General features: G+C 50.4%; 2 protein-coding genes across 2 annotated transcripts; one reads left to right on the top strand and one right to left on the bottom strand.

The window, feature by feature from the left end:
• Positions 1–1,930: 1,930 nt before the first annotated feature.
• Positions 1,931–13,603, bottom strand: Ccs (copper chaperone for superoxide dismutase). Its single transcript, XM_048359640.1, has 8 exons — positions 13,478–13,603; positions 13,056–13,128; positions 9,694–9,831; positions 9,073–9,250; positions 8,074–8,134; positions 2,510–2,587; positions 2,336–2,439; positions 1,931–2,242 (listed from the first exon to the last, which is right to left on the bottom strand). Exons 1-8 carry the CDS (start codon positions 13,514–13,516, stop codon positions 2,089–2,091), a joined length of 825 nt encoding a protein of 274 aa, XP_048215597.1. The 5' UTR covers positions 13,517–13,603; the 3' UTR covers positions 1,931–2,088.
• Positions 13,604–13,794: 191 nt separating this feature from the next.
• Ccdc87 (coiled-coil domain containing 87) lies at positions 13,795–16,413 on the top strand. The gene has a single exon (XM_048361443.1). It carries the CDS (start codon positions 13,795–13,797, stop codon positions 16,411–16,413), a length of 2,619 nt encoding a protein of 872 aa, XP_048217400.1.
• The last annotated feature ends 857 nt before the right edge of the window (positions 16,414–17,270 follow it).

Raw genomic sequence — 17,270 nt, 5'->3', positions numbered from 1 at the left:
ACATAGCCATTCTGTGCTTGTTTCCCTCATTTGTTACATGGAAATGATAGGTTTAAGGTCCACCCAGGAGGACTCCCCTGCAAATGCCCCCCTCCTGGTTGTCTCCACCCAGTTACCTGGGTAATCCGCATACCTGGAGGCAGTTACTTCCCCCTTCCCTGAGGTCAAGTCCTAATTCACCAGGCCACACCTCCCTGCCCTGCCCTAGATAAGGCTGGACTGGACTGGGGTGCCCCTTCTCAAGGGCCTGCAGTTTGGGAATAAACTTTTCTCCTGCCTGAATACCATGTGGCGTTCTCCTTTATCGGCTACCTACTTTAATAAACCTCACAATAAGCATATGAATGATATTCTGGGCCCCAAGTTTAAACAGAGACCTTGGGGAGCTGGGGATCAACAGAGCAGGGCAGGGTCCAAGGGCAGGCACCAGAGGCAAGGCAAGCAGGATTAGAGGGCAACCTGCAGGGCTTGGGTAATGGAAACAGAGCCAGGGGCCTGGGAGCCAGGACCAAGTGAAAAACCACTGCCTGGTTTGAAGCAGCTGGCACAGAGGTCAAGTTTGTAGTGTGAGTTCACCTTGTCCTAAAAGAGGTTTTGTTAAGAATAAGTAAGCCTCATGTGGCCCAGTACAGAAGTTCAGAAGACAAGAATCCAAAGCTTGCGCTTCCTGGCTAGCAGCTGTAGGTACAAGGATCTTTTCCAGGGTTGCCTCTGGACTCCATGTGGCCTTAGAATCACTGCCCTGCATACTTAATTTACGTGTGCCAGGTTCTGTGCCACGTGCATATGAAGAGCTACTTAGGCTAATTAGAAGGTTTCCACTTGTGAGTAAAAGAAATCAACTCAAGCCAGGTACCAGTGGCTCACTCCTGTAATCCTAGCTACTCAGGAGGCTGCGATCTGAGGACTCTTTATCTCCAGTAACCACCAGAAAACCAGAAGTGGTGCTATGGCTCAAGTGGCAGAGCCCTGAGCTGAAGAGCTCAGGGACAACACGCAGGCCCAGAGTTCAAACCCCTTGATGGGGGGATTAACTTTTTTTGAGATAAGATCTCACTATGTAGCCTAGGCTGGCCTTAAACTTACCATCCTCTTTTCTGTCTCTCAAACACTTAGATTATGCACGTGCACAAGGACACCTAGAATTTCCCCTTCCTTTCTCCCTTCTTCCCTAGTTCCTTCCTTTTTGCTTGGAAGGATGGAACTCAGGGCCTTTTGCATACTAGACAAGTGTTATTATCTCTTAAAACATCCTACCCCCAGATTTTTTTTTTGTGCCTGTCCTGGGGCTTGAACTCAGGCCCTGGGTATTGTCCCTGAACCACAGCTCCACTTTTAACTTTTTTGTTGGTTCATTGCAAATAAAGAGCCTCAAGGACTTCCTTGCCTGGGCTGGCTTAGAACTGTGATCTTCGGATCTCAGCCTCCTGAGTAGCTAGGATTACAGACATGAGCCATCAGCATTTTTTTTGAAATTTATTTTGCCAGTCCTGGGGCTTGGACTCAGGGCCTGAGCACTGTCCCTGGCTTCTTTTTGCTCAAGGCTAGCACTCTGCCACTTGAGCCACAGCACCACTTCTGGCCATTTTCTGTATATGTGGTGCTGGGGAATTGAACCCAGGGCTTCATGTATAGGAGGCAAGCACTCTTGCCACTAGGCCATATTCCCAGCCCCCATCAGCATTTCTTAAGGGATCTGCACAGCATGGGCCAAGTGTCTATTTGGCTCTGATTAACCATCCTGTCAGGAAGAAGGAAGCCACCCAAGAAAGATGACCAAGGTGGCTCTGCGTTACCCAGCACAGGAAGAACCCTCAGGACGTGTGTGGACTTGACTCTCATTGAAGGAAGGGGAGGCCCTGGATATGGAGGACAGATGCAGAGGCTACACTTACCAATCCCTTCAAAGGACACAGGCAAAACAAAGTTGTGTGAAAATAAAAGTTTAATTGGCCAGAGGTGCATCAAAGTACCCTCTTACATCCCCAGAACCTAGTGCTCCAGGGCCTGCACAAGCAAGGCCCCCTTTGCTACCGCTGCAGGTGGAAGGTGCCCAGTGGGGAGGACAGAATGGACCCCAAGCCCTACTCAGAGGTGGGCAGAAGGCTGGGCTGAGTCCTTCCGGCCCTCGCCAGCAATGGGCCGGCCTCGCTCCTCCCAGATAGTGAGGCCATCACAGGAGCAGATTTGCTTGGGGTTCTGGAACAGGCCAGCAGAGCGTGCAATGATACCACAGGCCAACCTGCGGAAGGATGTGTGGTGAGCAGGGACACGCCAGGGCCCCCGGGGCACCAATGGCAGGCCTCTGCCTCCTTGTGGGCATGGCAAAACTCACCTCTCCCCAGAGTTCCCTGTGACCTTGGATAAGGGATGGCCACCTTGGCCCAGGTCATCTTCTCCCTCATCGACTACCAGGCTGCGGCCAATCACATCCCACACCTTTGAAGGGAGACACCACCTCAGCCTCCCCGTCCTGTTAGGAAGAGGCCCCACCATCTTCCCACCTCACCTTCAGCTGCTCGTCCTCTAGCCGGAAGACGGCTTGGCCATCACCATCAGCGTGGATGTTGCCCAGGTCCCCACGATGCTACAATGAGACCCAGTGGGAAAGAAGGGTTGGGGTGGGGGCATAGCTGCCATTTCTGCCTCCTGATTCCTCCTCCCATTTTTTTTAACTTAATTTTCTTGTACAGAGGGGTACAGTTACATACATAAGGTAGTGAGTATATTTCTTGTCATCTTTGTTACACCTTCATTTCCTATTTCTCTAAAAACAACAACAACAACAACAACAAACTAGCCATTTCCTTGCATGGGGGTAGGATCAAGGACAGCCCAGGACTCCAAGAAGACAACTGGACATTGATCTCTTGGAACTGAAATATAGGCAGAATACAAGCGCACTGAAAAAAGTCAGCATCCCGCCTCCATGTAGTCAGCCATGTTGGACTAGACAGTTTGTCCTAGGAGGCTGCTGTCTGATCCTGCTCCTAACTCCAGTTGGCAAGTCCCTGCTTCTTTCCGAGCCTGGCTTTCTAGCCTTCTGTTGAGTCTGGAGCCCTTGGAAGTCGTCCATTCTCCCGAGGTGTAAGTTGGCCAGCACCGTCCCTGACTCACAGCCTTGAGAAACACAGGAAAGACCCGACAGGGCAAAGGGCCACCTTGCCTGCCTTCTCCCTTGAAGGCAATCTAAAAACGTTGCAACATATCTAATGAGCACTCCCAGATACTCTGCCAGGCACTGGGGGAGCACATACAGTCCCCACCCTTAAGGGCATCAGATATGGAACAGAACTGATCTGTCACAGTATTAGCCCAACAGCTGGTGAGTTTTCTAGTGAAAGGAATTTACTGGTGAGCCACGAAACCCTACATCTGACCAGGCACTGGTAACTCATGCCTGCAGTCCTAGCCACTCAGGAGGCTGAGATTTGAGGATCGAAGTTTGAAGCCAGCCTGGAAAAAATAATTTTTGTGAGACTCTTATCTCCGATGAATCTGTAAAAATCCAAAAGTGGAGGGGCTGGGGATATAGCCTAGTGGCAAGAGTGCCTGCCTCGGATACACGAGGCCCTAGGTTCGATTCCCCAGCACCACATATACAGAAAACGGCCAGAAGCCGCGCTGTGGCTCAAGTGGCAGAGTGCTAGCCTTGAGCGGGAAGAAGCCAGGGACAGTGCTCAGGCCCTGAGTCCAAGGCCCAGGACTGGCCAAAAAAAAAAACAAAAAAACAAAAAAAGTGGAGGTGTAGCTCAAGTGGTAGAGCACCAACTTGAGCAAAAAAAGCCAAGGAAACGCACCAAGTCCCTGAGATCAAGCCCCACTACCAACACACACTCTCTCTCCCCCCCCACCTGTGTAAATAAACTGTCCCCAATCTGACACATGAGCCAGCAGCAGGTGCCTGAGCCAGTGAGGTTCACATGACCTTGCTTGCTCAATAACAAAGCTTATCTGTGTGCAAGAGACTTGAATACAGTTCACCTTGTTGCCCAGATAAATACCTCCTGCTGGCATCTGGCACGTTTAAATTTAATTGTTTTTGTGGCATTACTGAAGTTGGAACTCAGAGCCTCGTGCTTGCTTGCTCGTCGCATGCTCTGCCATGTCTCCGGTCACCTGGCACTTTCTGTTATTTTTGTCCTGTGTTAGGGACTATAATGATAGGTCAAAGCCGGGGAGGTGACAGCCCTGAAGAGTGTTTCTGGGGCTCAGCAGCATGGATCCTCCATTCTTGCTTATTTCTTCCTCCTATATGAAAGGCTCGGGTGCAATGCAGCTATCAGCTCCGGCTCATTTTATTTCCTTTGGCACTCGAGACTGAACCTGACAGCCTTATGCATGCTAACTGTGTGCTCTGTTGCTGAGCCTTTGTTTTGTTTGCTCTTCTGGGGCCTGAACTCAGGACCTGAGCACTCTCCCTTCACTTTTTCCACTCAAGACTGGTGTCCTACCACTTGTACCCCAGCTTCATTTCTGGCTTTTTGGTGATTGATTGGAGATAAATGTCTCACAGATTTTCCTGCACAGGCTGGCTTCCTATTCTGATCCCGAGATCTCAGCCTCCTGAGTAACTAGGATTACAGGTATAAGCCACCAGTGCCCTGGCTCTTGTTTGCCTTTTCTAATTTCCTGCCTCCGGTGGGGCCCCGAGCAATAACACAGGTGACCCACAGGTGACCCACAGGTGACCACAGGTGAGCCACGGTAGCCTCTTCCCCTTGTGTCCCACCCTCTCCACCTGCCCAGCCCCCGCCCCCTCCCTCATCTGTCAGGACTGACAGGCAAAGAACCTGTGAATGGCCCTTCCTGTGATTTACCCCCTTAGGGGTAGACTAGACTGTCATCTCCTAAGTTAGGTTGCATCAAGAACATGCTTCAAAGTGACGCTGTGGCTCAAGTGGCAGAGGGCTAGCCTTGAGCTGAAGAGCTCAGGGATAGGACCCAGGGCCAGAGTTCAAGCCCCACAAAAAAAAAAAAAAAAAAAGAAAGAATGTGTTTCAGTCTTAGATACCCTGTCCTCTCGCTCACTCACGTGTGCTCTGAAAGAAGACAGTTGCTCTGAAAGACAGTTGCCCTGATGGGAGCTGCCCATGTGACAAAAATGACAATTTCTGGCCAAAAGGCAGGAAGACCTGGAGCCTGCCAAGAGCAACAGGAGCAAGCTGGAAGCAGATCCTCTCTGTGTGCAGCCCTAAAATGACTGCAGCCTTTGAGACCCTGAGCCAGAGGCACTCAGGGTCCTGCCTATGAGATAATAAATGTTTTACACCCATATTTGGTTTGAGGCAACAGATCAATAATGTACCGAACGAAAGCACGGCTTTATGCAACAGGCCAGACAGAAACTCCTTTCCAACTTTCAAGGGTAGGGAGAAAGAACTCTTCTGTTTGTTTTGTTCTGTGACAAAGTCACAGCCCAGGCTGGGGATATGGCCTAGTGGCAAGAGTGCTTGCCTCGTATACATGAGGCCCTGGGTTCCATTCCTCAGCACCACATATACAGAAAATGGCCAGAAGTGGCGCTGTGGCTCAAGTGGCAGAGTGCTAGCCTTGAGCGGGAAGAAGCCAGGGACAGGGCTCAGGCCCTGAGTTCATGGCCTAGGACTGGCCAAAAAAAAAAAAAACAAAGTCACAGCCCAGGCTGGCCTCAAAATCACCATCTTCCTGCTTCCATCTCCCCAGTGCTGAGATTACAGGCGTTGACACCCATACCTGGCTAGGAAAAAGAACTCTTGGACATGGAACAGAGCTGCCAAAAATCTAAAAAGAAAAAACCACTAGATGCTGGTGGCTCATGCCTGTAACCTCAGCTACCCAGGAGGATTGCAGTTCAAAGCCAAGCCAGGCAGAAGTCCCTGAAAGAGACTCATCTCCAATTAACCACTCAAAAACTGGAAGGGGCCCTGTACCTCAGATGCTAGGTAAGCACAAAGAGGTTCAGGGACAGCGCCCAGGCCCTGCGTTCACACACCACAACTGACAAAAAAAAGTCCCAAAAGTCCATTCCATGAATCAAGACACACATTCAGGTATAATACTTGGACCACAGAGTTGGATATCAGCATTTCGGTGGGGGTGGGGGGCTATGGAATATTTACAAAACCTTACCAATTAATCTCCTTAATCTGAAAATACCCAGAACTGGCAAAAAAAAGAAAAAAGAAAAAGAAAAAAGACTTCATTTTGTATAGTGAGGATAGACTTGTTTATTTGTTGAGATAGAGTCTTACTCAGTTGCCTAGGCTAGTTTGAAACTTCTAGGCTCAAGTGATTCTCCTGCTTTAGTTTCCCAAATAAGCTGGTGTTACAGGCATGCACTATGCTTCCTGGTAGAGCTAGGTTTATTTTTATTTTATTATTTGTATTTTTTGTGCCAGTTACTGGTGCTTGAACTCAGGGCCTATGCTCTCCTGGCTGGTGCTCTACCCTTTGAGCTATTTATTTTGTATTAGAAACTTTTATATTACTACAACGAATAAAAAAAATCAGTATATCTAGCCATAAGAAGAGTATTATAGAAATAAATCAGTGTCAGGACCCAGTTGACAATTTGAAATCTTCTGGCACAAAGTCAATGAAACCACGGTACAAGTTGACCATCTGTAATCTGAAAATCCAAAATCTAAATGTTCCAGAATCTTGCTGGGCATTGGTGGCTCAGGCCTTTAATTCTAGGTATTCAAGTGGCTTAGATCTGATGATTTCAGTTCAAAGCTGGCCACAAAGAAAAAAAAAAAAAAGCCAGAAATAGAACTATGGCTCAAGGGGTAGAATGCCAGCCTTGAGTGGAAAAAGCTAAGGGATAACACCCAGGTCCTGAGTTCAAGCCTGTTTCAGTCCCAAGAGAATTTGTATTTTCAGATTAAGGAGAACCCAGGGCTTCATGCATGCTGGGCAAGCACTCTACTCTAGGCCATATTCCCAGCCCCTAAGGTTCTCTTTTGGGGCACTGTCAGGGCATATTATAGTTAAACTGGAAAGACTGATGAATTTGAACACTCTGAATTTTGTTTTGTTTTGCCAGTCCTGGGGCTTCAACTCAGGGCCTGAGCACTGTCCCTGGCTTCGTTTTGTTCAAGGCTAGCACTCTGCCAACTTGAGCCACAGCGCCACTTCTGGCTTTTTCTACATATGTGGTGCTGAGGAATCGAATCTAGGGCTTCATGTATATGATAGAGGCGAGCACTCTTGCCACTAGGCCATATTCCCAGCCCCTATGAAATGAAGTCTTGATTTGCTTCAAAATAACAATGTAGAAGCAAAGCTGGCCATGAGTTAGTAAGTTGAAGCTACATAAGATCGCAGCAGTTCATGGCACTTACTCACCTACTTGAGTTAGATTTGAAACCTGTGATAGATTTTAAATCATTTATTTATTTGTTGGTTTGATGGTACTTGAGCTTCTCAGGAGGCTGAGATCCAGGATCTCAGAAGCTAACCTGAGCAGAAAAGTCCTCTAGACCCTATCTCCTAAACAATCACAAAAAGCCAGGCTGGAGGTGTGGCTTAAGTGGTAGAGTGCCAGTTAAGCAAGCAAGTTGAGTGAGAGCAAGGCTCTGAATTCAAATCCCAGAAAAAATTAAAAATTAAATTAAATGTAAATCAAGTAAGTGAGTGATTAACGATTTGAACTACAATTAACTAAGGTAAGAATCATTAAAGGGGGTAGGTAGGGGGCCCAAGCCCTCCGCATGATGGGGAAAAATGGAATTCCAGGGCCTGGTAATAGAGTCAGAATGGCCTTTGTAGAGAAACCTTCAGCTCCCACGTCCGCCCTCTGCCTCTGCCCTGAGGTTGGACAGTGTTCACTCTGGGCTCCCAGGACTCCTGCTGGGTTCCCATGCTCTCTCTCAATGGACTCTGAGCACGTGGGGGCCAGGCACGGAGCTGTACTGCACCATATCCCCACAGCCTTGATCACACAAAGCATCTGTCAACGTTCCTAAGCCAGGACAATCAAGTGAGAGGAAAAGACCACCAAAAGAGCACCCACCACAAGGCAGCCAAGGCCCAGGGAGCTCCCGCCTGCTCCTCAGATCAAGCCCGAGCCCAGCCTGAGCTGACACTTACCCGGTCAGAGTCCTGGGGACCCCCATGAGATGTTCCATCAGGATTATAGTGCTCCCCACAGCTAAGGAGGAAAGGTGAGAATGTGCAGTCAAACAACGGCTCACAGGCCAGGAAGTCCACCCTCTTCCTCCATGTACATTCGTTTCAGTCTTTCATTTCCTTAGTCATGTTTTCATTTATTCACCAATCAGGCCTACTACTCTGGGTCAGGCTTTGGGAAGAGGGCACCAATTAGAATCACATGTGGCTTCTGCCCTCAAGCGATTACTTATTATCCAGAACAAAGACGAGTAAATAATTATATCAAAGTAAAAGAACAGTATGACATAGAGGCTTTTCCCTTCCTGGCTCCACCTCAGATCTTTTCTTTGTGTATGCTGGTACTTGGGCTTGAACTCATGGCCTAGGCATTTACCCTTAGCTTTTTCACTCAAGGATGGTACTCTACCACTTTTTTTTTTTTTTTTGGCCAGTCCTGGGCCTTGGACTCAGGGCCTGAGCACTGTCCCTGGCTTCTTCCCGCTCAAGGCTAGCACTCTGCCACCTGAGCCACAGCGCCCCTTCTGGCCATTTTCTGTATACGTGGTGCTGGGGAATCGAATGGAGAGCTTCATGTGTAGGAGGCAAGCACTCTTGCCACTAGGCCATACTCCCAGCCCCACTCTACCACTTTTTGACGATTAATTGGAGGCAAGAGTCTCAGGGACTTTCCTGCCTGAACTAGCTTCTAACCATGATCCTCAGAGCTCAGACTCCTGAGTAGCTCAGGTTACAGACGTGAGCCACTGGCGCTCAGCTTCTACCTCAGATCTTGAGTCAAATCCTAGCTCTATCTTTTACATCCTCTGTAGCCTTTTGTAAGTCACTGACCTCTCTGAGCCTGAGTTTCCTCATCTGTAGGCTGGGCAGGTATAGAGATCCCCCCAGGGGAATTTGTAAGGACAAAGCATGAACATGTGTAGGCTGAGGGCGACGTGAGAGATGTTCCGGACGGCCTACCTGCTGCAGCCCTTTGTGAGGTCCCCATATTGATGGACATGGAGTCCATGTAGCCCAGGCTCCAGGCCGCCGATAGTTCCCTCGATGAGGCAGCGCTCAGGGGTCAGCTGGAGGAAACGTACCACCCCCTGCACAGAGCCAGATCCCCCCAGGATGGCCACCGCTGCCCCCAGATTCTCTGTAAGGTATGAGATACTCGGTTGCTTGCTGTCTTCCCGAGCCCCATCCCTTCAGCTAAGGAAGGACACAGGGATAGTCTTTCCCACCTTCCCCCAAAGCCATCCAACCCAGAGCCCAAGAATCATATGGTTATATTTGTACTAGTTGTAGGCTACCGTGTGTGTGTGTGTGTGTGTGTACACGTGAGCACACGCGCGCGTGTATACACATGCATTGGCTCCGTCCCTGCTCAAGGCTGGCACTCTGCCACTTGAGTCACAACTCTACTTCTGCCTTTTTTGCTGGTTAATTGGAGCTGAGAGTCTCCTGGACTTTACCAGGCCTGGCTTTGAACCTCAATCCTCAGAGGTCAGTAGCTAGGATTACACGTGTCAGCCACTGGCACCCGCTTAGGCTACCTTCTTTCAGAGGGACCAAGAACAAGGCTGTGTGATTACTCACGTAGGTGACTGCTGCCCATGCCCTTGAGAACCGCCTGCCGCCCCGTCGCTTCCAGGAGTGCCTGCACCTCCTGGCTGGTGAGAGTGGTCTGCACCAAGACCATCTGGTTCTCCAACTGCACCTCCACACTCTGGACACCTAGCAAGCAAGAGAGAGAGAGAGAGAGAGAGAGAGAAGAGGCAGCAGCAAGACAGACAGACAGACAGCAATTCCCAGACCCATCTCTATCTACCAAGCCTCCTGTGATCTGTGACCCTGAGTCCTTATTACATACCAGGTATTGTTTATGACTTTTTAAATTTTTTTTGCGCTAGTACGAGGGCTTGAACTCAAGGCCTGGGCACTGACTCAGCTTTTTCACTCAAGGCTGACACTCTACTACCAGAGCCACCGGTGGCTCCACATCCAGCTTTTTTGTTGTTAGTAGTTAACTGAAAGTAAAGAGTCTCAAGGAATTGTCTGCCCAAGCTGGCTTTGAAACATGATCCTCTGACCTCAGCTTTCCAAGTAGCTAGGATTATAGGTATGAGCCACCAGTGCTGACCATTATAAAGTGGGGAGGGGGTAGCTAGGTGCCAGTAGCTCACACTTGTAATCCTACTCAGGAGGCTGAGATCTGAGGATTGTGGTTCAAAGCCAGCCTGGACAGGAAAGTCTGAGACTCTTATCTCTAATCAACTACTCAGAAAAAGCCAGAAGTGGTGCTGTGGCTCAGGTAGTAGAGTACTACCCTTGAAAAAGAAGCTCTGGGACAGCATCCCGGCCGAGTTCAAGCCCCAGGACCGGGAAAAATTAAAAATAAATAGGGGGGTGGGGGACACAACCATCCTGAGCATATGCTGTGGGCCAGTTCCTCCTTGACGTATTTTATCTGTATTGCATCATTTGATACTAATAGTAACCTTGACAGTTTGATGATATTATCACTACTTTATAAATGAGATTACTGGGGCACACAGTGGTTAAGAAATTTGTTCAAAGTCACATTGTGGAGTGGTGCTAGTAGCTCTCATGCCTGTAATCCTAGCTACTCGAAGAGAGTAATATCTGAGGATTGAAGTTCAAAGCCAGCCCAGGAAGAAAAGTCTGAGAGACACTTATCTCCAACTAACCAGCCACAAGCCAGAAATGGAGGTGTAGCTCAAGTGATAGAGCATCAGCCTTAAATGAAACCAACAGATGGGGAGAGGGAAAGACCCTGCGTTCAAGCCCCAGTACTGGCACCAAAAAGTCCCCACAAAAACAAATTTAAAAAATCCCATTGTATGAAGTTGTGGAGCTAGAAGTCCAAGTGGCCTAGCTCCAAAGTACAAAAATTTAACCCATATACTCTGCTTTCTACACAAAGAGCTAAGTGACTTGGTCATTGCCCTCCCTACTTGGCCCATATCTTGTCCCATAACATCTCACACTTCACCTGACCACATATTTTAATCCACTGCTTCACTCTGCAGGCTGCCAGCTCTGTCACTACACCTCTTGAGTGGTCCCCAAAGGTCAAGTTCAAGGTCATGTTCAAAGTTGAAGTGATGAAAGACAAGTTTATGAGTCCCTATTGGCCTTGAAACTCTGCAGTCACCACTATACAGAAGGCCTATGGGATGATTCTCATACCCTTGAAAAAAAGTGTCACATAACTTTCATGGTTCATTATCTGAATTATGACTTTAAAAAACCCACTATGGCAGGGCTGGGGATATGGACTAGTGGCAAGAGTGCTTGCCTGGTATACAAGAAGCCCAGGGTTCGATTCCCCAGCACCACATATATAGAAAACGGCCAGAAGTGGCGCTGTGGCTCAAGTGGCAGAGTGCCAGCCTTGAGCAAAAAGAAGCCAGGGACAGTGCTCAGGCCCTGAGTTCAAGGCCCAGGACTGGAAAAACAAAGCAAAACAAAACAAAACCCACTATGGCTTCTATGTGAAAAAGCTATCAAAAGGGCACCAGAACAGGGAGCTTAGAGATGGAGCCTTTATACAAGGTAGAGAAAAGAAAGGTGCAAAATTAGTGTAGAGACCTGATAGCTTAGCGTTGGCCTAGGTGGGTTTGCAGATCCTGAGGTCTCCCAAAAGGATCTAATTGTCTGCTCCAGAAGTAGGTAGGCCTGGGGTAGGAATTTCCTTGTCACCATGTCCCTTCTGAACTCCTAACCTGAGCTGGAACCAGAAGGCTGGTTCTCTACTAAGGCAGCAATTCTATTTGGCTGGTGAACCCTGGAATGTAGCTTTGGTTAGCTCAGATCCCAGTGAAGAGAAGAGAGGGGAGGCCACAGAAACTACAGGGAGGGTGGTAAGGGATCAAAGGGGCAAGCCTTGGTATGGGAGCTCTTCCCACTTAGCCCTAGAAGAGCAAAGTCATTTTTCCCAAGGATCCAAGCAACTCTCTGTCTCTAGATTCTGAAAACATCAGCTTCCCTGCCTGGCCATGAGAAAGACAAGCTGGTTCCAGTTACCCAGACCAGAATATCAGTCACCAGAAGTCTTTTGCCTAAGAAACTTGCTAAGGGCTGAAAATGATCCTGTGTCCCACAAAAACAGTCCACTGTCTACTCTCCCAGAAGAATGCTTTTTAGACAAGAGGGCCTTTTATTGGGGGGACTCTTTGGTCAGAATATCCACTCTTAGCTAGGTGCCAGTGGCTCACACACTTGTATTCCTAGCTACTCAGAAGGCTGAAATCTGAGGATCATGTTTGCTCCAAAGAAAGCCTGGGCAGGAAAGTCCATGAGACTCTTATCTCCAATGAACCAACAGAAAACCAGAAGTGGCTAGAGCACTAGCCTTGAGCTGAAGAGCTCAGGGACAGTGCCCAGGCCTGCCCAAGCCCCACGACCAGGAAAAAGAAAAAAAAAAAGCTCAAGGATAGGACCTAGGCCCTAAGTTCAACCCCCCAGGGTAAGCAAGAGAGTAAGAGAGAAGATTATAAAAAAAAAAAAAAAAAACAATAGAGAGGGGCTGGGGATATGGCCTAGTGGCAAGAGTGCTTGCCTCATATACATGAGGCCCTGGGTTCAATTCCCCAGCACCACATATACAGAAAATGGCCAGAAGTGGCGCTGCGGCTCAAGTGGCAGAGTGCTAGCCTTGAGCAAAAAGAAGCCAGGGACAGTGCTCAGGTCCTGAGTTCAAGCACCAAGACTGGCCAAAAAAAAAAAAAATCAGTAGAGAGTTCTGACAAGGCAAGCTTGAGACCTGTACTCTACAACTTTCCCTCCAAGTCTTTGTGTAACTCTAGAAACATTGCTTTCACTCTCTGCTATTAGTCTCTGCGCCTGTAAAATGGGCCTCGAACTGTCCTGAGAGTGGTCTGATCCTTCCCAGAAACCTCCAGATTACCAGAAAAACACGTAGTCCTGGGTCTTACCTTCCACCCCTTTCAGGGACTTTTGCACCGCGTCCACGCAGCTCTGACAGGTCATCTGCACGGCGAACTCCAGCTGCAAGGGCGGCAGGGGGCCGCAGGTGAGGGTTGGGGCCGTTTCCCGGTGGTGACCCTGTTTCACCACCTTCCGTAGGTATACGTCGAACTCCGGGCATGGGTGCCGCACCCGGTCCCCAGTCAAACCCTGCCCGTATCTTCGGTACCAGGCAGGCCCGCGGTCTCTCCCCACCCCCACCCCCACGCCCGGAGCCCGGAGCCCGGAGCCCGGAGCCCGGCCGCCGAGCGCCAATTTCGACCCTGGGTCGCAGGCTCCGCCCCAGGAGTCTGCTCCTTCCCACGATACCGATCGTCCAGGGGCTGAGGCTGTGCCCCTCGGGGCTCCGGCTCGAAGCCTCCACTCTCACCGTGCATTGGGACCCGCGGTCCCCGGAGTCCGAAGCCATGCCGGACCGGTTCACCCGCTCGCCGAGTGCAACAGCGCGGAGTCCGGCCGCCAACCCCGCGCGGTGCCGCCGCGGGGGGGCGGAGCCTCTGAGGGGCGGGGCCGCGGCACCACCCTCCGCCCCGCCTCCTAGCGCATGCGTACATCTGGCCCCGGCCGGCCGTCTTCCGGGAGGCAAGCACAGGTCGCGCAGGCGCACTCGGGCCGGCGGGCCTGGTTGCCTTAGTAACTGTTTGGCGTCCTCCTCCGGGTGCTGGCGCAGGCCTCGCCTTGGCCAAGATGGAGCCTCAGGAGCCAGAGCCTGAGTTCCAGGAGTTTTACCACCAATTACTGAATCCGCTGTCGATCGTCCCCCGCAGAGCGGAGTCCCCGAAGCCTCAGCGGCGCCGCCCGGAGGAGGCAGAGCAGGCTTTTCCGCTCGCCAAGGTGCAAGCGGCCCACCTTTGCAGCCAGGTGTCCAAACTGCTGGCGGGCAGCGGGCTGGCGGCGCGGGTGTCTCCCAGCTACCGACTCCGCCTGGCCGAGGTGATCGTGGGCGAGCTCCGATGCAGCTGGCGGGAGCCTCCCGCCGAGCCGAAGCTCAGCTACCGGAATTACGTGAAGCTGCAGCGCCGGCTGGAGTCCTACGTCCTGCTCTGCAGCGAGCAACTCTTCCTACGCTATCTGCACCTGCTGGTGACCATGCCCAACTCCAAAGGGATCTTCACCGAGTCAGCCATCCTCTCCCGGCTAGTTGCCAACCTGGCCAGGGACTGCACGGTCTTCCTCACCAGTCCCGCCGTCTACCGGTGCTTGCTCAAGGATTTCTTGGCCCTGCTAAACCTACAGCCGACCCCAGCAGTCTTGGCCAAGCTGCGCCCCGTCTGCCCCTCCGGGTCTTTCAAGCTCTGCCCCATCCCCTGGCCTCACAGTACCGGCTTCGCCCAAGTGCCATGCTCTCGTCTCAACCTGAACTACCTCGTCCAACTCAGCCGCCCGCCAGAGTTTCTCAGTGAACCCCCACCCGATCCCGTGAATGAGTTGAAGGCTCTCATCAGATTGAAGTGGAGAAAGCCTCTTCGCTGGCTGTCCATTGTAAAATACAGGAAAGCAACCGCAACCGACTCCCAGCCCTCCAAAACGATGCCATCGCTTACCGATTCCGGGACTCTCATCAGTGCCGCTCCCCGTCTCTACTCCCAGCCTCGGAGAAGCCGGTCCATGCCCTCTCTTCGTGAGGGTTGGAAGCTGGAAGATGAGTTGGGCCTTCCTCCACCCCCCACCCGCCCCTTAACCCCACTGATCTTGGCTGCAAAAAGCAAACAAGAGCTGGCTGCAGACATTGCGGCTAAGGATCTGAGGCAGAAAGTAAAGAAGATGACCTTGGAGTGGCCTCACCGCCCACCTCCTGATTCTGGCCTGCCTCCACTCTTGGGAGTGGTGACTCGCAGACAAGCTGCAAGCCAGCACCTGGAGGAGCTGCAGAGAACATTGAAGAGCCTCCAAGAGGAAGAAGCCTCTGGGCAGTGGTACTTCCAGATCCCTAAACGCCCTCCACTTCAACCACAGCCAGTGACCATTGCTTTGAAGCTAAGAAATCAGATGGTGGTCCAAACAGCTACTGTGAGGGTCTCTGAAAGATACTTTCTGGACACTTTTCATGTCCAGGGGGCTGGGGTCCTGTACAATCACCTGGCTGGTGAACTGGACTCTAAAGTCATCGAAGAAATGGATGTTGATCGCTTTGTCGGTGGTAGCACCAAGGAGGTCTACGAAGAATTAATGAGCCGCGTTTCTACTGACCACTTCCGTTTTGACCAAGGACCCCTGGTTGAGCCTGCTGCTGATAAAGACTGGTCAAGCTTGCTCTCCTCAGCTACTTTACACAAAGAAAAACAATTTCGAATCATCAACCCTAATTTGGCTGGGTTTTACTCTCGGAAAACCAGATCTCAACACTCCAGTCTTGAGGCAACATCTTCTCTCACACTAGCCTATACAGGCAAAAACTTGGATGCCACCAAGTCCTCCTTTCTAAACTTATTGAGAAACTTTGTATCTGTAAGTGACTACTTCAAGTACCTTAGGAACCAGGAATCAGATTACCTCCACACCATTTTCCAAATGTATGAAGAAGATGTACCTGTGGTGGTACAGGTCCCTGTCAAAGAGTCCGTCGAGATTCCCCATCCTCCTCCCTTGCTAGAAGATGAAGAACCAGACTTCGTGCCAGGAGAGTGGGATTGGCACACAGTGCTGGAGCATAGTCAAGAAATCAGGAAAGTCTCTATCGTGAGCCTGCAGAAGCGTCTGGAACAACTGTGGTCCTTATATGAGGTCCCTGAAAAGGCCCAGCTGGACATGATCATCAAGTACAGCTCCAATGCCCGTCTGCAGCAGCTGCCAGTTTTGCTGAAGGCCTGGGAGCAGGCCCTGAAGCCCATTCAGGCCCGGGAGCTATTGCTGGGGAAACTGGAGTGGTTTGAGCGGCAAGCCTCGGACCCAAACCGCTTCTTCCGAAAGACTGGCTTGGATATTGGTCGCCTCCTAGAGGAGAATGAACTGCGCAGCTATCTCCACAGAAAGCTCAATTTAATAGAGGCTCCTTTGGTTTCCCTCCTGCAGGAGATTGAGGCAATCTTTGGAGAGCCTTTGACTTTCAGGGGGCGTCGCTACCTGGATAAGATGAGGCAGGACAAAGTGGAAATGCTTTACTGGCTCCAGCAGCAGCGTCGGATCCGCCGCCTGATCCAGACCCAGAAGACTGCTCAGCACTCATCCCTGTTCAATAAGCACAGCAGCCTGCCTTTAATAACTCCCGGGAATACTCCCCTACCCACTACCCTGCCCACTACCAGGCCAAACACCTCCACTTCCTTCCCCAGCCCCAAACACTCAACAGCTTCTCAAGATTCCTGATGGTTTCAGAAGAAGCATGGTGAGATCTGTCTGCAAGTGCACAGCCTAGGCATATTGGTGCCTCCAACTACAAGGGGTTGAGATTAAGTCTTTGTTTTGACAATAAAGTTCTCCTAAAAGAATCCCCAAACCCAATGTCTCTATTTATGTCAACAATCTTGTATAATACAACCCAACAGTCCTTTCAGACAAATGGTGCTTATTGTAATGTAGAAGGTCAGATAGAAGTAAACTGTGATCTTTGGGGCAAGTCAGTTTAGCAAGGTTTGAACCTTGCCTTACACTTGATAGACAATCATTCTATCTCTTGAGCCATACCCCTAGCCCTCTGGCTTTAGTTTCTTTCTAAATTAATTTTTTTTTAATTGTGCTGGTCCTGGGGCCTCAGAGCCTGAGGACTGGCCTTTAACTTGTTTCACTGAAAGTGCTCTACCGCTTGAGCCCCAGCTCCACTTCTAGCTTTTTGGTGGTTAATTGGAGATAGGAATCTCATGAACTTTCCCGCCTGTGCTGGCTTTGAGCCTCAATCCTCACATCTCAGCTTCTTGAGCTACCGGCGCGGGGTGACCCTTCAGATCTGTCCATAAACCAGCCGTCTGGGGAAAGGGCATGTCTCTACAACAAACAAAATGCCCTAACTCAAACCCACGGGCAGTGCTCAGAGTAGATAGACATTCCTGAACCCACACTTGGTCTATTGATGATTAAAGAGGCGTGCGTGCCTAGGAGGACAGAAGCAGAGAGGGCACAGAGATCCTGCCCAAGGCTCCTGACGCTGTGGAAGAACCAGGACCCAATCTCAACAGCGCCACCATGTGTCAGTAGGAAGACATAACAGTAGTGAACTCTCACCCGGG

The sequence above is a fragment of the Perognathus longimembris genome, chromosome 13, assembly GCF_023159225.1.
Source record: "Perognathus longimembris pacificus isolate PPM17 chromosome 13, ASM2315922v1, whole genome shotgun sequence".
Lineage (NCBI taxonomy): Eukaryota > Metazoa > Chordata > Mammalia > Rodentia > Heteromyidae > Perognathus > Perognathus longimembris.
This window is presented reverse-complemented; position numbering and strand designations above follow the sequence as displayed.